General features: G+C 40.3%; 1 protein-coding gene across 1 annotated transcript in view; it reads left to right on the forward strand.

The window, feature by feature from the left end:
* Positions 1-754: 754 nt before the first annotated feature.
* The window catches only part of CCDC6 (coiled-coil domain containing 6), a 51630-nt gene continuing 30187 nt past the window's right edge, over positions 755-22197 (forward strand). The window contains exons 1-2 of the mRNA XM_064513713.1: positions 755-1161; positions 21269-21418. Of these exons, the coding sequence (XP_064369783.1) occupies positions 838-1161; positions 21269-21418 (474 nt within the window). The 5' untranslated portion in view covers positions 755-837. The remainder of the gene's footprint in view (positions 1162-21268; positions 21419-22197) is intronic.

A 22197-nucleotide genomic window follows, 5' to 3' on the forward strand; every position in this document is an offset into this window, starting at 1 on the left:
AGGGCGGCCGCAAACACTCGGTCCCACGCGGGCAGAGCACACTGCCCGTATGCAGAAATACACGCTCTCCGCTTGCTTCTCAAAGTAGACAGCAGTTGAAATAACCTCCCACTCAAATTATCGCAAGCGATACAAGGTTTTCTGTCAAAAAAAAAAAAAAAACTGAGGAAAGCACTGTAACGATCATGCTGTAATTGCATAATAATAATGTGAGTTCTGTAAAATTTTGCCTGTTTCCATACACATAATTTACAGCAGCCACAGCCATGATAATTCCAGAAAATAATAATAATAAAATGCGTGTATGTCTGCAAGAAAGGGGAGAGAGGCGGCAAACGGCACGATTCGAGAAACGATAGCTGTAAACAGCCAACACGGGGCAAAACCGGGGATATTCGGTGGTGGTATCGCTGGGGCGCCAGGCCTCAGCCGCGGGCCCCTCGCTGAGGGGACGTGTGGGGCGACCGCTCCTCTGAGGGGACGTGTGGGGCCCGCCACCCCTCAGCGGGGGACGTGTCCCCACTCTGAAGGGACAGGCGGGGTTGGCGGCCCCTCTGCGGGGACGCGTGGGGCGCTCTTCCCGCTGCGGGGCCGCGTCCCGCCCCTCAGGGCAGCCGCGGGCGGCCGTTGGCTGCGGCTGTTGTGGCCGTTGGCTGCGGCGGTTGGAGCCGTTGGCTGCGGCGGTTGCGGCAGGGGGCGCTGTGGGCGGGCGGCGCGCGCGGGCCGGGGCGGGGGCGCCGCTCTTGGCGCGCGCGGCGCCTGCGCGGTGGGGCGGGCGGGCGGCACCGCCCCCTAGCTCTCCTGGCAGCGCGGCGGAGGGCGGGAGCGGCGGCGGAGATGGCGGACAGCGCCAGCGAGAGCGACACGGACGGCGCGGGCGGCAGCGGCGGCGTGGCGGGGCCGCTGGGGCCGGGCTGCGCGGCGGCGGCGGGGCCCGGGCCCGGCCCCGGCGGCGGCCCCGGCGGCGGCGGCCCCGGTGGCGGCGGGGGCAAGGCGGGCGGCATCGTGATCTCGCCGTTCCGGCTGGAGGAGCTGACGAACCGGCTGGCCTCGCTGCAGCAGGAGAACAAGGTGCTGAAGATCGAGCTGGAGACCTACAAGCTCAAGTGCAAGGCGCTGCAGGAGGAGAACCGCGACCTGCGCAAGGCCAGCGTCACCATCGTGAGTGCCGCCGCCGGCCGCGCCCGCCCCGGCCCGGCCCCGCGCGCGGGGGGGGGGGGGGGGGGGCGGTAACGGGCCCCGGGGGTCTCGGTGCCCCCGCGCCGCCGCCGGCCCGGCGGGGCAGCAGCCGGCGGGGGTCGCCGTGGCTGCCCTCGGCCCGCAACCCCCCCTGCGCCGTGCGGCCCCGGCGGGGCGGCCCCCGTCGCCCCCCGCTTGTGTGGCGATCGGCGGCGGCGGCGGGTCGGGAGGGCGGATTGGGGGGGGGGGGTTGGTGTAGGGCGAGGTGAGAGGGGGCTGTGCGCGCCTGCGGGGGGGGTTGGTGCTGGGTGCTCCCTGGAGCGTCTCAAAGTAGCGACGAGGCTTTTCCCTGAGTAAAGGAGAGTAAAATCTGCACAGATTACAGAATATCTTTCCAGCCGTCGTCTCTTCGGTCAATGCGAAGGAAGAGCAAGCTGCAGGAAAGCGTCTTGTTTACTGTCGAAGCGTTTAATTCCTTTTTTGCTGTTTCACTTGCTGTATTATTTCGAGAATTTATTTAGGAACTCATTTAAAATAAAAGCCTTAAAAGCAGTGCAGGTGACAAGCTGCTTCGCCCTGGGAAGGCTTGGCTACTGACTTATGAGCACTGAGAGGATAACTTGAAATTTAATATTGTTTTAAATTACGTGATTAGGCATCAATCCTATATAAAGTAAGATATAAAGGTGTGATTAATATGACTTTTTTCTTTTTCTTGTGAGTTAGGAGTTTAGAGTAGTGTTTTGCCAGTTCAGTTGTTAGACTGATCATTCAGGTGTTACAGTGATCACGGCCTGTATGCAAGCAAACTAGATAATATGTTAAAGACTCATTACAGGAAACCCTGATATTTGGCTGCGCTGTCCTGTACATCCTTGCTTGTCCAGATGTAGATGCACTGAGAGAGACTGATCCCACCTGTGTGTGTTCATTCTCTTCTTACCTGACTTTCACAGAGCTTTGCTTCATTACAAGCACGATAGCTGTTTTATTCATAATTGTGTTTTGTCATTGTTGATACATCTCGCTAAGAAATGGGATCTAGCGCTTATCTCGGCAAACCTCTCGTCTGTTCCCACTAGTAAGCATTCGGTGTCTAGCAGGATGTGGGCCGGAAGAGTGCATGAAATACAATACAGAAGTAATTTATTCAAGGATGACAAATATAGTGCCAGTCGGGGAAACGTATGCTTTGTTAATACTTTACAAGAAGAGAATGTGTCTTAATTAGGTAGCAGTGGAGTTCAGCCTTGTAATGCTGAAAGGGGCTAAGACATCTTGTCAGTCAGACATTTTCTCTTTGCCTGATAGAAAGACACGGTATCTTTCTAAACCCCGGTAGGTGTATTGTTTGTAGATAACTTACCTGAATAGAATTGTAGTTATTTTGGAGTTTTCTCTAGGGACTAGTTGCCTTATAGTTTCATCAGACTTTAATTCACAAAAAGGAAGTGTTTTTCTTAAATCTAAAATTCAGTCTGCATAATTTTGACTTCTTGGATAAAGAGAGAAAAGGTGTCACTTTTATAGCAACGTGTAGGCTGTCCAGAAAACCATCTAGAAATTTAGCAGGTACTCTGGTATGCTGAACTGTGTGTGCGACTGACTAAACCACTTCTAATTCAGCAAGTGGCAAAATAATGATGCAAAACATAAGTTTTTTCAGGCCGCCAAGACTTTGTGCTGTGATTTACATAGTCCTTAACGTAAACACATTTGCAGTCAAAATACTTTGTCATGTTACTCTAATATGAAAGTGACTGGAGATGAACTTTGCTGGAACATTGAAACATACGCCATTTGCGTGTAAATGTAATTAAATACAAAGTTTTTCTAATTTTCTTCTTTGTGATTATAAACCTCTGTCAATTTTTTCTTCCACAGCCCAGCTCAAATTCCTTGCAGACTTATTACTGTCCTGGAAGATTTATGTAGCATACCAGTTTCCTGTTATAGATGTTGTAATGTCACAGATCAGCTTTGCTTCTTACCATTTGTTAAAAATGAGCCGTGAAGCACAAATAAAACGGACAGGTAGCTGAAAAAGCAGGTTAAATAACTAAAACCTGATGTAGGTGAAGGTGAATCTTCAACCATGCTGTGGGCCTTTCCAATTCCCCTGGTTTGAGCTCCCTTGTGTTAGTGCTGCAGACACACTTAACTTCATTTAGTTCCCTCCCTTGTCTTCAGCATTCTTGAATACTGACCATTTTCCCTTTAGGGTTCACCAAATAGAAAACAGTGTTTCTCCTCCTTCCCTTTGGGGCTGTACTGATGTATATGTCAATATGCATCTTTTTTGTTTCTGTGCTTGTGCCTAGTCAGCATGAATGCATGCAGTTTGGAAATTATTTAGTAGCTTGCTGCATAGGATCCTCTTAGCTCCTCTTAGCTGTGTTTTTTACTTAACCTTTGTGTCAGAGGGTTGAAAATAAGTGTTAAATGTAGGAGGCCTGTGTTGAATAGTTGTGCTTAGAAACCGGACTGAAAAAGGTGTCAACTTTACAGGCTTATATGCTGTCTAACTTCATATCAACTCTCATCTAAAATGTGTAAAAACAGATGCTTTAATACTAAAAATCCATAAAATGAGTTTGGCCTGAGTGTGCTTCTAAAGCACCGTGCAAACTCTACTTCTTCCAGCAGCCTGAAATACAAATGAAATTATACTATCACTCTCGTACAAGACTGTGAAATTACATAAATATACATGATACCTTTATCTCATCTGCTATCATTGGAACAAACTGGCAGGAGGAGTGTTGCAAGGAGGGAGGGAGCTAGGTAAGTTTTTGAAGCACTATCTAATAGTGCAAGAGCATTACATTGCAAGTTTCAGATCAAGACCAAGTATTAAGAAGAAATAAGTAAGATTGCTTGCTTGATCCATTTGAAGAGAGTCCCTTCTGTGCATATTTAGCAATCTTTAATTATATGATCTCATGATATGTTTCTGCAAGATTGCTTTTAGGAAATGCAAAGGATGGTGCCTTGGTAGGAAAAAATCACACCTTTGAAAACCTGCAGTGCTATGTTTGTAACATTAACTAGTTTGTTTTGGTTATAGTGTTACATTACCAAAAGTAGATTTCCTGTGTGAACTTCCTGACTTTCTTGGTGAAGAAGTTCTATTAAGGAAATGTCACACTTAATGGACTAAGCCTGCTTCAGTGTAACTTCTCTAGTGAAACAAGAGTACATTCAAAACTGTGGGGGACCACTTTACAACGGATTGAATCGGTGTGTGTCACAAAAGCTGAAACGCTTCACCCACGTATTTGTGTGTCTTGGTTAGGATTTTTCTTTTGAAGTCGGTAGGACGTGGATTTCCAACACGTCTTTTCTTTTCTTTCTTTCTTTCTTTCCAGTGTTTGATGCAACAAAGTTGTCATGTTGCAGTGAAAGCCGTGTAACCTTCATTGATACTAAGCATTTTGTTTTTCCTTGGTTTTCGTTGTGAAGTGACAGGCCTCATACAAATAGAATGCTTAAAAAAAAGTTCTAGTCCGCGATTCCTGCAGGTGCTTAGTTTCAGATGTTAGATTCAGTAATTTCACTCATGTGAATTGACCTATTATAGTCAGGCATTTTCTGTAATATTAGAAAAATAAAGTATAATAAGCCTTATTCTGTTAATTATTTTTTTAAACTAAGATGAAGATAATGTATCTGAGTAGCCTGAATTTGAACATATTCCCATTCCAGCGTGCTCGATGTAGCAGTGTTAATGCTTTGCAATGTAGACTTTATAGGAACAGTTTCTCAGATTTTTTTTTTCAGTTTGCTTTGGAGGGAAGAAAAGTATCTTAGAAATCCCACTGTGTGGTGGTGTGTGGATCCCCTGAAAGCATCCCCAATGAAGATGAAACAGTCTGATCCCAAACGCTTATGGCGCATATAAGTTAGCTGCTCATTTCTGTGAACTTGCCGTTAGTCGTTCGGGTCTGGTCATGACTTCTGGAGTGTCTGGTGATGAGGGATGTTGGGACACGGGCCTGCTGTGGTCTCCTGTAGGTTGTGAGTGGCTGTATTTTGCTGAGAGACAGCTATTACCCTTGTATCCATAGCTAAACCACCTGCTCTTTCTCTGCACCTCAGACCTGAGCTTGGCTTTTTTGTTCTTTATCTTGAGTGCTAGCAGTGGGCAGTTGCATCTCCTGGGTTTTCACTCTCCATTGTGTTTCTGCAAAGTAATGTTGGGAGAAACAATGGAAGAAAAGGGCCTACTCGGCTTCAATTTCTGTGCTCGTAGTTGCAAATTTCTTCAGATGCCTATAACAGGCATCTCCTGAAAAGAAACAGGCTGTTCTGGGACTTACATATAGGAAAAATCCTGTGTGGTATAGTAGGGTTGTTACAGTTTTCTCAATAAACAACCAGACTTAGATGCTGCAAATAAATACAGTTCTAGCATTTTGTTCTCAAGGAAGTGTATGTGGGGTGGGCTCTCTTCATTGTTTGGTTGGGTGTCGTTTTTTTGTTTGTTTGTTTTGTGATCTGCTGTCGTGGTCCTTTATGGAAAATGTCAGCCTGGATAGATAGTTTTGGAAAGTTAACAGGGGTGCCATATTGTTGAAAATCCCCTGCAAAAATGTTTTTTAACAGCTTTGTCCTTCCCTGGAATTTGCACCAGGATTTAAAAACAGAATACCTGTTTTAGTACAGAATATGTGTATTAATAGTAGGAAAAAAGGAGAGAATATGCCAACTGAATCAAAAAATAAACCTTTTAAAGGTGCTCTGTTAATAGGATAGGGATGAATGCACGAAATCAGTCAGCAGTGGGTGGAGGTAGAAAGCAAACCAAAAAAAGCAGACAGATTAATATTTTAAAAGATAATTTGTAAGTATGTTACTGACTCTTTATTTCAAAGTAGGTCTTGCTAATCTTAAATGTCTTTTTTTCAATATACCTAGTTGTCTGTGTGAAAGAGATTGATCTGCCTTCTTTGTCACGTCTTGTGTAGTTGTGAGAAGTCTTTTTGGAGCATTTATATCTGACTGCATTGTTTTTAGCTCTAGTTTGTAGCTGGTGAAAACACTTCAAAGTATTGACAAATTGCACATCAGGTGGATGAATGAAAGAATGGTTCAGAATTTTTATAAAACTAACTCATCAAATTTGAGTAAAGATGCCTTTCTTTGCTGAGATTAACAAATCCCTGCGTGATGAAACTTCATATAAAATCTTTTGGGAAGAGTAGACACACAAAGGAAATAAATGTCTTTTATCTGAATGTTACATTTGCCTCAGATTCTCAGGAAGTATCTATTGAGTTTCCATTGAACATTTGAAAAGGAAGGAGGAGTCTTAATAATGAACTTTGTGAACTTTTTTTTTAGGTGAACAGTGCTATTAGCAGCGCTGCTGGGAAACGAGTAAGAGTAAAGGTGTGTTATCATCTGCTTATATTCAGTAGTTATATGTAGCCCCTAGCATATTTAATTCCCAGGGGAAAAAATACTCAATATCAATGAAGTGGTAATAGCACATTACAATTTGTCTGTTATAGACAGCCCATCTTCTTCAATACAGATGAAATGAAATTGAGAAGCTGTTACCAGTTTCTGTCCATGTAGAACTCAATTCATATAGTTAATGAACAATAGTTATTAACAATAGTTAATAAACAAGCCTAAACATGGGAGCGTGTACTTTCAGAGAGTTTGAGCCCTAAAGGAGTTAATAAATCATCTGATTTGATTTGGGTCACAGATCTTTGTTTCTCTGAGTTGTACCTACACATTGAATCCCCTAACTTATCTTGAAACTTATCTTTGGGAAGAGTATCCAGCTTTGATTTCAAGAGTCAGAGATGAAGAATACATTGCTTAGTCTTGTGCTTAAAAGGTTCTGATTTCCTGTGCGAATTCTTGAGTCAGCTTCTTCAGCATTGACCTCTTGGTTCTTGCTGTGCCTTTGGGCCAGGTTAATAAGCTCTTTTGAACCCTCTGTTTTCTCCTCGTGCAGATCCTTAGGGGCTGTAATAGGCATCGCCTAGTCTGCTTCGATAAACTAAAGTAAGCTCTCAAGTTGTGATACACTGGAAATCTGATGTGCCAGATCAAAAATGCTGTGGCTGTATGATGCACTGACGTAGTATAAACACATTTGCCTGGTTCAGATTTGTTCAAATGTTTCTGATAGCTTAATTTAGATCTGACAGGCTTTATTTTTTCATCAGTGTCATCTGGCTTCCTCTGTGAGCTTACTAGTTTGTGCTCTGGTTAATTTGGCAGAAATACTGTTGCATACCTGTGCCTTTTCCAGATCAGATTTGTATTGCTGGATGACTGTCCAGTAGCATGTGACTTGGTGCTAGTAAGTGTGAAGCCATGGTCTCTGCTAAGGCATTTTATCTTGTTCTTGGATTTTTTTGAGGCTCTTTTCTGTGATCTCTCTATTTTTCTTTACAAAGAGGTACCAACCTCTTAAAAATTTTTTTTTAAATCAGTTTCACCAATACTATGTACATAAGTCAAAGCAAGCTGTGTCACGGTCTTGCGTGTTGGAAACTTCATGATTTTGTTTAGTATTCATATTAGTATTCATCATTTGTGAAGCTAATGTTGAGTTGTTTGCTGCTTCTCTCTAGATCTGTTTTTAGTCATGTCCAATAGAGAATTCCCTGGTTTGTAGGAGTGGTGAAGACTCCTTGTTTTCAGAAGTGTAGCTTTAGTAAAATTCGTCTTACTTTAGACGAAATGAAACATCAAGGTGTCTGTGTGTTTTATGTTACTGTTTACAGTCTTGCTAATCTCTGTCTCCCAGAGTTTATGAAGGTGATTTACTGAATAACAATTGACAGTAATTATTTTCATCATCGTGATTAGTACAAGTTGGTGAGAAATTTCATTAGAAATTTCCTGCTGGTAACTGTTTTTGAGCAAATTTGGAATTTCTGCTGTGCGCTTTATAGCCATTTTAATAAAGGATAGTATGTATTACTAAGTCAGAACGTCATAGTGGTGCCATATACATGTCCTACATCTTTAATGTTGTCCTTACTGCAGATAGCCCTTGCTTGAAAGATGAATCTACGCTTATTTGGCAAAACTTGTTGCCTATAAAACCATGCTGACTGATCCTTTTTATGTTTCTGTCCTTTATATAATAAGTGCATTTGTTTACAGTATTGTCATTAAATTACTTGGGTTGATATCAAACTGTCTCTGATAACCAGCTATGTCCTGCTTGCCTTTAAATATTGCACATCATCTCCTTTTTCTGTCCCTTATTTGATTGGTGTTCTGGTGTTTAATGCGGGTGGAATGTCGTCAGTTATCAGGGATATTGGTGTACTGCTTTGAATTGCGTTGGGGGTGGAAGTGAAATTAGAACTGGCATTTTAGAGTACTTTTTGGAATTTTTAATAATGCAAAGTTCTTGGTGTTTCTGTAGCTTTGCTAATTTGCATATCTGTGCATTTCTCTTAAATTAACTTCACTTTCTCATCGAGGCTGTATATCAATGTAATGTGTCAAACCTTGTTTGTAGAGAGCTCCTATTTTAAGAACATTGTTTGATGTTGGGTTTGAAAACATACTGAAACTAGTGGCTATTCTTTCTTAGTACATATTGACTTCAGTACATATTCATATTGACTTAGTACGTTGACTTCAACACACTTCCATCAGGAGAGAGTTGTTTTAATATTGTCAGCATTGTCCACCTAACAGGCTTACCTTGCCCAAAGCATAAATATTCATGTGTGCTGCTGTGTACCTGCTAGCATTTTTTAATGAAATCCTGTTTTTTTGTGAATCCGGTACCAGGCACCTACTCAAATGAGTACCCCCAGTACCGGGGTTTTGCATCATCCACGCCTGTTAGTTTAGATGATACAGAGTAAAATGTGAGGCTTTTCTGAGGTGGCATCCCCGTTGGTAATCCCAGTATTGAAAAGCTAGTGTAGACAAGACTTCAGAATAGTTTCCAAACCTTGGTATTTCTGTACTTCATTTTAGTTGCTGTTTTGAGTGTAATGGAGTTTGAATTTTATTGCTGTATTCAAAGGATGAAGGAAGGTTGCTTTTTTCCAGGGTAGATGTATTGTCTGTGGGATATTTTTCTGCACTTTGTAATTCATGGCTAACTTGTCTTCATTGCCAGCTTCCTTCCACTGCTTTTATTTCCAACTTCAGTCAATATTAAACTTGTTATTTCCTAAGTCCTTAGTTTGAAGCGTTGGTGCGCATGGGGCTTATTTCCATCTATAGAATGGAAATGCTAAAACTCCATGTAGTAAATGAAGAAATAATACTCTTGTGTGAAAGATAGAAGGCTCTATACTGTGTTAACCACTCTTACACAAATGCAAGCGACTCCAAGAAAAGATTTTTTTTTTTTTTTTTTTTTTTTTGGATTCTCCATTTCATAGAGTACACTTGGGTGCATTTTCAGGTAGAAACTGGAAGACCACAAAAATGCATGGGATAGTGACTTTACAGCTGCTATGTAGGTAGTCAGCTGATTTGCTGTTTTGGTCTTCCTATATATATGGGAATTAGCATGGGTACAACGAATATTCAGCTGCCAGTTTACCAAGGGGAGAATTCAGTGTATGGTAAACTAGATGAGCTAAATTTATAGGACACTGCAGGAGGATGTAGTGCCAGTTTCTCCCCAACAGTTCTTCAAATGTGATTGGAATGAAGAAACAAGACAATGCTCTTCTGAAGGAGAAAAAATAGTCAGCAGTAGACATCTGACATGTTTCAGCATAGCCTCTTGAACACAACAGAGAGAAACAGTTGCTTTGCTGCTCTTTTTTGGGCTTGGGGGGGTGGGAGGAGGTTGCTGAATTTAGCAGCAGAGCAAGAGGTGAATCTTGTCTTCCTTTAAAAAAAAAAAAGTGAGGGGGGAGAGAGGAGAGTGATAAGGACAAAATGTACAAATTGAATTTTGCACAGGATTTGGAAGCTGGACAGAGTGAATGGAAAAGAGACAAAGACATATTCTGGAAAAGAGGGGAAAAAAAGATATAGAAGAACTTCCCATGTATCAGTAATAGAAAATATTACTGTGACATCTTGTTTCCAAAGCAGCAGCCTGGGAATATCTGGAAGGGAACATCTCAATTTCTACTTCTTCTGTTAAGTCCTGTCTGAGAGAAGACATGTCATTCTTAACTAAATGAACATTCATTGTCCCATTTGAATATATGGGATGAAAGAACAAAGTAATAATGGAAGGCAGGACATCTGGGGTAAACTACTCTGAAATAAAAAAGGCAAATGTGTAAATAGGAGAGACTGAACCACGAACTGTAGCTGTGTAGATTTTACAGCTCTGTGGAGTGTAAGGATTCCTTCATCAAAGTTAAAACAAAATGTTTAGAGAAACATTGAAACAATGTTTAATCCTGACATTTGGATTTGTAATTTTTTCAACTTTTCTGTCAAAATACAGATGTTGTAGGCGAACTGTTATCCTATAATGATGCTCCTTTCGGTTCCTGAGAGTCATCTGTCCCTTCATGTCTTCCATTGCTGTAATTTTGTTCCTGGAAAGAGGATGTTCCTTCAGCTAATCAAATGATACTCTGATTGAGGGAGAAACTCTTAGCATAATGCTTTTTTTCCCCTCCCTGTCAACTCAGAATTTGACTTTGTTTGAAATTTGATCTTCTGTGCAATATTACACACAGTCTGTTTTTCAGCTTGGGATAAACTTGATGAGGTAGATATGGTATCTGTTTAGCTGTGGTGTAGATTGAAACATCCTAGCAGGGTTTCAGCTGTCTATAAACTTTGCTAAGATACAGGTATTTTATTCCATAAACTGCCTCAAAATGTGATATTTCTGCTTATTGCTATAAATCTAAGTTGCCTTTAGTTCCTTTATTGTTGTTGATGCCAAACATGATATTTAAAACTCTTACCACATAGATAAATAACTCACACAATGCTATAGTTTGGTCCTTAAAGGTGTAAATGATTTTGTTTCCTTCTGTTCTTTTCACTTCAATTTCTACTTTCAACAGAGGATGCTGGAAGGTGTATTTTTGTAATGGTAGGATCGCCACTTTCTGTTTCTCTTCACTTTCAAATAAACAGCAGAAGTAGCTACTATGAATTTTACGAAGCTTAGTTTTTTATTGCTGCTTTGCCAAGAGCTTCGAACAATACATATTTCTTACCTCTGTGGCAACTGAAGAGCAGCAGTTTTGCCCGGCTAGTGTTGCCAGGAGTTGATTCAGCAGACTAAAGTCCTGCCCCTGTAGAGCCTGAAATCTCCCTTGAATCTAGAGGAGTGAGAGTGGGAAGGCAGGGGAGGGCAACTCCAAGAAGTCTTTTTTTGTTAAAGGATAAATCTAACCTCAGGTGTAGATTTGCAAAAATTCCCTTTTCTGTGCAAATTGAGATAGTTCACTGAAAATTTTTTCCTCCATGGGTGAAAAGGTGGTCCATATTTCCCCCCAAATTTTCATGATTGCCTCTCTGTATTAGACCTAATTTTTCAGTAACTGTATGGGCTTGAATATTCAAGCATGATTGTATTCCCCCCCACATCCTCCAAGCATCTATTTTTATTTCCTGAGGTCAGAGACAGGGTATAGAGCAAAGGAATTTTTTGATATTATTTTCTTCATCGTCTTTCCCCAACTAGTCAATAGATTTGTTACGTATCTGGGAAGCCTGAAATGCGATTGCTCTGTGCAATATGGTGGTATATACTGTAAGAGATCCACGTTGTAGAGAAACAAGGACATTTTTCCATTCTCTGAATCCTAGGGAAGGATAAGTAAAAACAGTTATTTGCTGTGATAGGATTAGAGCTAATGTGCGTTAACTGGATACTGGGTATATTGGTTTGGAACAAGGTGTGGTTATAAACAATAATAAGCTTTATCTCAAACACTTGTGGATCAGTGAAAAAATGTTTCTATAGAAAGCCAGTGTGCATAAGAGGTAATTAGGGGAGTTTTTAAAACAGAGTGCTCTTAAGAAGTTCGTTACCTAGACTGACTGGATTAGAGACACCTTGCCAGTGTGGGAAAAATGTTGACATCCCAAATGGTTGTCTAAATTGTATTTAAACTAGTGATTTCTTAAAAACAGTTTTTAAGAAAGTGGTAAGTGAATCAAGAAACTGCATGGCCAGCATCCCATGCTATAATTTGGAAATGCCCAAGACTGGATTTTGATATGGTAGTTCTCCTTCCTGGTTCTAATAATTTTAAGGAAGGAGGGTTGATCAAATAGGTATACCATGGGTTATATGCCTCCAAAAGGAAGATCCACAAGTGCTTCAGCCCACTCGGCTCTGGAAGAGAACGATGATGAGCAGACAGGCTGCTTGAGCTCAGGACCGGCGCTAAAGGTGAGGAAACTTGCAGCAGTCTGCCTGGGAGGTGGGAGAGCTGCTGATACTAGGCACGCTCTGCCTGGAAGAGGTGGCTACAACAAGATGATGCTTAGGCTATTTTTGTATGCTCTGATGAAGTACAGGGTTAGTTAGTCATCATGAAAAACAAATGTTTTGTATACTTTAAATGATTTACATCAGCTATGTTAAATGAAGTAGGGTTTTCATGAAGATTATTTGGTGGGATGGCTATTAAATAAATCGTCTCCTCTACGCTTTCATTTATTTGTCTTTGAATAGAGAAACAGTTGTGACAGTGTATTTACTTTTAACAAAAGTTTGCTTTGGTCACATTTGGAGCAAAAGTTTGTTATTTTAAAGCGCAGCTCAGTGTTAGCACCAAAGTACTTGCTTCTGTGAAAAGAAACTGTTTTAGTAAATCAGTCCCCTACTAGGCTAGTTTTCTGGGGGGGTTTTGTTTTGTTTTGTTTTTTTCTTTTCCTTCTGTGAAACTTTGAGAGTATGCAATATTAAGTTTGCTAACTGGTCAACCAACAGTGAAGAGTATTTTATAATTAATGCATGGATATTTGGAAAATAAATAGTGTTCTATCTGGAGAGTGAAGAAGAAAAACTGTTAACTTAGGTAGTGATCTTGGTTTTACTTTTATGCATTAGACATCTGCTATTACAGAATAATTTGGACTGATCTGCCCCAGTACTAAGCTGTTGATGCTTATTGGTTTCAAAGTAGCACGGCACAGCTAGATTGCATTAACTTAAATATTTTAGTTGCAACTCAAACTTGAAACCGTAACGTTTTAAAGGACGATAATGATGTTGCAAGGGATGGAAACTAATTTAAAAATAAAACAACAAAAAATAGTGTATACCACAGCAGCAGTTCTGTACAACTTTATCTGTTTTGTTCCTTTCTTTCATGTTGTAAAACTGCATGTTCAAAAATCCAGGCAGACTTGCCATAAAACTACACATATAGTTAAGTGTATCTGTGGGTTCTGTATTAAAATTTCAGCAGCTTTTATGTTTGGGCTGAACAAAAGCAAAACCTGTTCCATGTGCTTCTGCAGTCTATTTGTTTTATATTTATTGATTAACTAGCAAAGTATTTACAGCACAAGATTTCCTAAAAATTCACCAGTAAAATAGCAATGTCATTGGAAGTTAAAGAGTAAAGCAAAAACCTATTTCAATTAGTCAACAGGAAAGGATTGATACAGAGAAATATTTCAAATTTCTGGTTTGATGTGACAGTGTAAATTTATTTTCCGTATTGACTGACTTTGTCAAAGTATAGCTTCTGCAATCAGTCAGTCACAAACTCACAAGAATTGGGAAGACCCTATCAAAGCAGGCTTACCTTCTGCTAGAGTGGTGTTGCCTAAATGGTGTTGGGGATGGTCATTTACCTCTGACGGTCTCAGAGGGGAGCTGTGTCATGCGGCCCCTTTCTTACTGCCTTCATGATCTTGTTTGCCCGTAAGTAGTTGTGATGTTTCAGACAAATGTTTAACATTTGTAGATTTAGAAGAAAGGTTTATGCAGTGAATGTTATGCAGCGAACTTCAGGTCTTCCAAGAAGAACTGGGCTCATTGCTCATACGTGTTATAGATGTTTTACATACATGTAGGAAATCCACTGCTACCTGGAAATGCAAGAAGTGCAGAAAGGTTACGCTCTGCGCATGTGCAGCGTTGGGGTGGAAGAATGCCTTCGTGAAACAGAGCCATTTGGAAAGGTCTGTGGGCTAGATTTAATTTTCCTACTAAGTCATTCCTGTCTTGGCCTGTAATTTCTGTTAGCTCAAGTTACAGTTCTTGTGGATTGGAAGCAGAAACTCCAACCCTGATAACTGGGAGCCTGTTCTACGTGATGGTGTTTTATGTGACTGAAAAATAAGTGCTATAAAGCATGTATCTAGTGAATAGTAAGATTGTTAAGGGTGTGAAGTAGAGCACTCATTTAGGAAATGTTTAAATATAAGTTTGCCTGTACAACTTTGCTATCTTTCTTTGTGGTGCTTTATTACAGTATAATTTTTAATTACATTAAGACTTGCATCACAGTGTGTGGCCATGGTTAAACTGCTAAGTAAAAACTATTTGAGGGTTGATACACTTCCTAGAGGCTACCTTGACATACTGTTTGTTACAATGGTTTTCTTAAGTGTTGCATTTTTGTTAACTGTTTAATGTCGGTGTTTTGATGTGATAAACCCCCCTAAAGAGAATAGACTCTAATATTTTTTGTTTTGAAGAAATGCATTTAAATTATTTTTAATTATTTAAGTAACTTGAGCTGCACTGCATTAATTATGAATTACGTATAGCTTGGTTATTTGTAATGATCCAGATGCATTAGTTTTATGAATATTCATGTTTGTGAAATAACTGTGTATTCATTTCTTGCTTATTTTGTTTACACTGCTTGTGGTCTATTTCAGCAAAATACAAAACTCTTGCAGGTCAGTATCAAAACACAGAGAAGCTATTTTAACTGTTTACAAATCCAAAGCGGGATGGAACTGCATATCATCAAGCAATTACTTTGTTGTCGATACTGAGAGATGATTTAGTGTGTGTAAATACCAGTGAATTTTTATATCTAGGAAACTAGTCAATTTTGAGGGCTTTTTTTAAGCACTATTTCTAGCATAGCTTTCCAGACTGCAACATGTGTGCAGCCGTGTCTTGAAGGTAACTGGCTTTGTGTGAGAAGTTCTTGTAGCACTGAGTGCATCTCACTGACATCTGATGGTGGTTAAAACTGACTTGGAAGAAAAGGGTGCGTATTATGTCATTTGATTCAGTTAGTTTCTCTGATCAGTCTGTAGCCTTTGCAGGTTCATAAGGCAAAATGCTGTTATCACTTAGCTGGTTCAGAGTGGAAACCTCCATGACCGGGGTTCAGAAATAGGAGTGTTGTGACAGAAGTGTTTTGATGCATCCAGCCAAAACTTAATTCTCCTTTAAAGCGGGGCGGGGGGGGAGAGAATTTTCAGTTATAAATGGAGATTAAAAGGAACTGTATTTTAACACTTTAAATAATTTTTTATCATCTGTATTTTCCTTTACTATGGTAACAATCTAGATTTCCTTTTTTTTGCTTACAGTCGTACTGCAGAATACAACTACTGACTAGCTGAAATGTAATAGGAATTGTATTTTGAGGCAGTTCTGTATGTTACTTTAATGTTACAGGATAGGTAATATTTACAGTAGGTGAATTTTTCAGATTGAAGTTAACTACTTTTTTTAAATGTTTGTTTGTTTTGGAAATAAGGTCTGTGGTAAGCCTATAAGTTTAAAAAAACCAAAGAACTTTCCTTCTCATCTACAAAGTTTGCATTAAAAAAAACCCCCAAACCCAACAACTTAGTGTTTTGGAGGAAATATCCCAGATATTACTGCTCGTGTTTTTTTTTGAAGTGTGGGACTTCTAGGAAATACTTTATACCCCAAATTAAAATGCATCGTCCTGCTATTTGCATAGCTCCATTGTTACTGAAAATTCTCTTGAATTAAAAAGAAAAAAATTTAAAAACAAAAAAGTCAGAAATGAGGAAGGAACCCTGGGGGTTGCCCTAGATTAAACAGGAAATCGCACTACAGATTGAACCCAGAGCTTGAATTCCAGTTCACCACTTTAACCACAAAAGCATTCACTCTCCTTTCTCTGCTGCAAGGCCACCTGACCGAAGACAGCACCTTTCCTTCGGTGGGGGGGAGCAGCAGCTCGGCACATGAGGACTTCAGCAGGACTTCCTTGCCCATCACACCTTGCAGATGGAGGGGTGCTGCTTGGCAGTCATGCTGGTTTACTGCCCCGCAGACTGCCGATGCTTAGTGCACTAGTCCGAGCCTTTAGTCACTGCGTTGCAGTTGGTTTTGCCTCTGTGTTCTTGATAATTGCTTTTTCCTAGTAAGCTGTCTGAGGCAGCTGCTGGTTCACCTTTCTCTTTGCCTCAAAATACATATTGCGTGCAGCATGGTTGTTTCAGATGCTGACTGGGAGACTTGCAGAAAAAACTGCTCCAGCCTGGGAGAGCTGTAGTATAAAAATTCCTGATCTGAATATACAGAATTGTTTCACTAGAATAAATAATTTCATTTGTAGATGATGAGTTTTCTGTACTGTTTTAAGCTGGTGCCAGAAAGTATGGCCAGAGTAGTAACTTGAGTTAGTAGAGCTAGAAGAGAAATATGTACTTCAGGGAGAACTGGGAGGCTTAGTTATTTTATGCAGGAGTTTCATATTCTAAAATCATGTCATTGTGTTTTATTGCTCTTCACAATTTTTTTTTTTTTTTTTTTTTTTTGCCTCCTCATATATTAGGAGTTCCTTATGGAAGGCTGTTTTGTGAAGTGATAGCCAAGTGCTGTGTAACATGTGCAGCAACTGAGACCATCTCTTTCCAAAGTTGCCCCAACCTTTCAGTCTATATTCAGAAGCAAAGATTGAGTTTCTTCTCTGTGCAGCAAGTGGATAAAATTGCACTTCAGCTCCATCTAATGGCTTATATTGTGCGTAGGGTCCTAAAGATGGAAACTGAACTATCAGGAGATACATAAGGGGCAAGGAGGTCATCATGGCCCTTGTGCTATGGGTAAGGAAACTTCAAGAGTGGGTTAGAACAAAGCAGGGCTTGGTAGGCCACCTCGCACAGGATCCCAGGAAATTTATTACCTGCTGTGCTCTGGATACTGCCGGAGACAGGTGATGCTTTGTCAGTACATGATCCAGGCTTGCCATCTGCCTTTCATGAGGTCAGGTATAAGTGCCTGGAGCAGTTTGTGAAATGTCTGTTACTGAAATTATGTCTGAAGTGAGAGCTAAAATTAAAATGCAGTTTCTTGCTTGCGTCCGATCACGGGTAGCATAGTACTGGTGTTGACTAATTTGTTGTTTCTTCATTGTTTGTGATCGTTGAATCTGCTTGCTTACTGTGCTTTGCATACCAGCAAGGTCTGTGAAGGTTTTAGAAGAGCTAACTTGGGGGCAGAAGGGAACGTGGACAGCTGTGATTTTTATTTGACTGTAGTAAAGGTGATCTCTCATCAGAAATACTTGGTTTTGGTGTTTCGTGAAATAGCGCCATCATAAGCAGAAGCTGCAGCATGAGCTAGAAGCAAAGCAGGAGGGCAGAGGGAAATCTAGTAGTCTGTACTTGGTCTAATAAAGTAATTTGATGTATTTACAGAAAGAAGAACTGAGAGCAGAAGATGATTTTAACACTAAACATTTCCCAATTTATCCTAGTATATGCAGCATGTGGAAAAATAACTTTTAATGAGATTTTTTTTTTAATGAGATTTTTTACTTCCAAATCTGTTTCTTAGTTCTTTTGAAAATTAGCCCATTCCATTGTAAACTCAAGAGGACAGGTTTTTACACCACTTCACACACTGTCTCTGCTACTGATCAGGATTTCACATGCTACTGCAGAAGAAATAATAAGAATTTTCTTCCCAGAAAATATAAGAGTTCTTGTTTGTGTATGTCTGTGTGCTTTTTTTCCCCTCCATTCTTGATTTTTGTAAGGTAACAGGATTGTTTTTGACACATCTTCATCACACTAATTACACACCTTTCTGCAGTGGATGCATCCTTGAAATACCACTGTGAGTTACATGAGCTTTACATGGAGTTTTGAGACAGGCGGTCGGTGGTGTGACTGTGGTTATGCAGAAAATCAGTGGTGGAAGTAGATGACTTGTTAGATTTCCAGAAATTGACTGATCTGATGTTATCACTTTATATCATTCAGTGTCTTAGTTATTAGTCCCTGAAAGTATTTTGTGGCATGCTAATTTTTTTTTGTAATGTGTGATACAGAATGGAGTCAATTGCTGTAAGTATTTGTGGAAGTTGAATGCAGTATGAATAATAGGCAGAAACCAAGGACTTTGTAGCCTTATAGACCTACTGCCTCTGATTTCCATGCTCTGTTTCTCATTCTTTGCTGATCATATCAGGATTTCTTTTCAAATGCAGATACTTAATAAAGAAGAAGATTATCTATATGAAAATATAGTATATAGTCCGGAAAAACTATTACACTGACAGGGTCTGTGCAGGGAAAAGTATGAAATACTGACTTATTATGACCATGTTACAGCTCCAGTTTGACTATGGAGTAAATGAGTAACAGATTGCAAGATTTTAGGAAATATGAAGGCAAATATGAATGATTTTATTGCTTAGAATATCATAATTAAATTATCTCCAATGTAATGATTGACCAGGTAAAGAGAAGATTTCGGGGGGGAAAAAGTATATGTGTATTTAAAAGAAATATGGTAACATTTCACATGCTTTTGCAGCCGGTCTCATAACTGTAGCATATTTTTTGACTTAATGGTTTGTGTTGAAACTGCTGACTGTTAGGTAACTTAGGTGGACATTCATTGTACTTAGTGTGACGTATGGCTATCTGGAACTTACAGTTCATACTTAGATTTATGGGCTTCCTGTTGTTTGCTCCATGAGATATATATCCATGGCATAATGCAGACAGATGTTATCATATTCTGCTTTTGCTCTGAGCCGGTTGAACGCAAGCTGGTGCCCTGTGCAGCGTAGGCAATGGAGGATTATTCCAGAGCAGTTTAAACAGGTCTAAGTTGTGCCTGCTCACTCTGTATTTCCACGTGCCAGAGCTCTGCCTGTGTGGTAAGCCAGTTTAGGAAGCTGTTGGAGGAAAGAAAAAAGGGAGGAGGAAGGGAAAGGATTAGTTTTTGGGTGGTGCCTTCTCCCTGGCTGGCCTGCTGCCTGCTCGCCTGAGCACCAGTGCCAGCGCGAGGAGCGCAGGACCCTCTCCCTGCAAGAGGGCAGGATCTTGGCAGCCTGTACTCATACTGGCTTAAGCACCCACCATTAATGTAATGCTGAGATCTAGCTAAGAAGTGGTGTTCAGGCTCAGTGCCATAATAATGGGATTTTAGAGCTTCTAGTGGGTGCAAAGCATGAGTGGAGTAAATTTGTGCAGGTTAGAAATGAACAGAAATCAAAGTAAAACCACCCTGGTTCCTTATTTTAGAACCAAGTGCTTTCTAATTCAGTGTTAGGTAGGCTTAGTCTATGTTACTCTCTTTATTGTCTTTGAATCATTGAAAAACAAACACCAGTAAAAATCCGGTGTAGTAAAAGCAATGAATGAGATGATTTTAGGAACAGCATGTGTGAATTTTAGGGATTTGGAGACAATCAACCCTTGCAATTTGACTTACTCTGTTCTGAAATGTCTCTGAAGGCATAAGGTTGTTGGTAGCCTTAAGCAAAACCACATTTAGCATTAGATAGATAACGTTGCTGAAATACCAGATTCCATGTGCTGTAATGGTCTGGGATGGAAGCTGACAATTTAGCATTTCTACAGAGCTCTTGGAGCACTATAGGTTGTCTGGATGTGACAAACTGTTACACTGTTACAGATGGTGAACAGGCTGGAGTAGCAGTTCTTTGCCAGGGGAGATGCACCAACATTACAGAGGAGATGCTGTGCAGGACCTAAGCTAATAAGTTGTGCCAAACTTTTTTTTTTTTTTTTTTTTTTTTTTTTTTTTTTTTTTAAAAGCTTGGGTTTGTGCCAGTCCTGCTGGTGACAGGGAGAGGGGAGCTGGTAGCAGGTAGTGAAAAGGGGCCAAGAAAGTAATAGAGACAGGGAGAGGATGCAAGGAAGCAGCAGATGAGGATGCAGAGAGAGAGACTTGGAGGAAGGACTCAACTGAAAAGTTTCAGAACTGCTGCTGTAGATTTAATGATGCTGCCGATCAAACATGGATATTTGCAATTGTGCTATTGTTCTACCAGCTCTAAGGACATTTTTGTTCTTTAAGTAACTTTTCCTGTAGGTATGCAAGGCTTCTCTGTTTAAGTAATTGTCTCTTGGACTATGGGGGAATATATCATTCCAGCTAAAAACCGCTGACATAATGAAATCTTCTAAGTGCTTTCCAGTGCACATTATGTATAAAGAAATGGTTATTCTGGCAGATTTTGGGTAGAAGATTATGGAAGTTAAATTTCAGTTATACTGTTGGTTCTCAGTCCTTAAATTTTCCTCTATCAAATTTTACCAAAGTAAAACTCTTACTGAATCTGTTCGTATTGCGACCTACAAGCTGGTGTCATTTTATTAGAATCAGGACAAATCACGAATGTTCAGTTCAGATTATGTGGATTTTATTTTGGTGGGTAAAAGCACTCCTGAGCACTGCGTGGCTCATTGGTTAAAGGCTGTAGCTTAAGAATCCTGCTCTTCTGTTGCTCTGTCGTTCTCCGGTAGCTGCGTTCCCGCTGCGGAATGAGGGGTTGGCTCTGCCGGTTTGTACCTCTGAGCTTTCATTTGCCCAAATGAAGTATGTAGCCTTTCAGAACAGACCACCTAAAGATAACTTCTTTATTCCATGACAAAAGTTTCTAAAAATGTGCATAAAAAGCTAGGAACATCTAAACTGCAGGGAATATGAGGCAGGGGGGAATCACAGGCTGGCTTTCTTTGGAGCCATGCCTTGGTGCTCTAGGAGAGCCGAAATGGGAATTGTCTTCTGTCGTTATTTTCCTCTGGGGAAAGTTTGCAGAGTAGCGCTCTTCTCATGAAGCTTGGAAACCCTCAGGGTAGAACAACTGTAGGGCATTTTCTACAGCTGGGGACAAGATTAAAAAAAATAATATATATACACAGGGGGAGTCTTGAGAGTAATTGTATGGAAACTTGCTTTCTTTTTTCTTAAAACCATGTCTTTACTTCACAGCAAGCAAGGGCAGAGCAGGAAGAGGAATTCATCAGTAATACTCTGTTTAAGAAGATTCAAGCTCTACAGAAAGAGAAAGAAACACTTGCAGTAAACTATGAAAAGGAAGAGGAATTTCTCACTAATGAGCTTTCAAGAAAACTGATGCAGGTAATTGGTTTCTTTACTGATATTTCTCCCAAGATCCTCCAGGTCAAATGGTAGTTGAACTTTTGTTTTTCTTACTGTGTCTGCAGTCAGAGGGATGTGGTCAGGTCATAGCTGGTGTAAAGCTGTTATTGATAAAAGCAAAGTACAAATGAGTGGTTTGGTTTTTGTTTGTTTTAAACATGTTCCTGTAGAGTTTATATCTCTAAGCTTGTGTTGAGAACTTGAAGGTTTGTACTGAAGTGCAAAGAAATAGATCTAACTTGCATGTTAACTGTCTTGCAGAAGGGAATTACTGATTAATTTAGAAAGTTAGTGAAATAGACACTTTTATCTGGAATATTTGGTGGCATTCTGAAATATTAATATATAAAAACTTGTAGCAGTATTTGAAGGTTACCAGCAAACTTTATCCAGAGGTTTACCCAAACTTTTAATAATTCAGTCTCTTCTTTTAATTTAAACATTTGTATCAATTGGATGCTAAAAGTAAAAAGTTTAAGATGCCAGACCAATTTATAGCAGAGAAATATGTAGAAACTTCTTTTGCTTACCTGAGTTGCTAAATTTTGGAGAGTGGGTGAATATTTTTAGGAAATGTTGTACATGCTTGCCCTGTTCTGTTAGACTTGCCTAGATGCTTGCTTTTGACCTCTGTATGAGACAGGGTAGTAGGTTAGGTGGATTTTTTGTGACCCACTATCTCTTTTCATGTAATTACTTATAAGCTTTGTCATGAAAGACCAGTCAAGTTTAAAGAACCTCATTTGTGTGGTGTAAGC

This window comes from Dromaius novaehollandiae, chromosome 6, assembly GCF_036370855.1.
Source record: "Dromaius novaehollandiae isolate bDroNov1 chromosome 6, bDroNov1.hap1, whole genome shotgun sequence".
NCBI lineage: Eukaryota > Metazoa > Chordata > Aves > Casuariiformes > Dromaiidae > Dromaius > Dromaius novaehollandiae.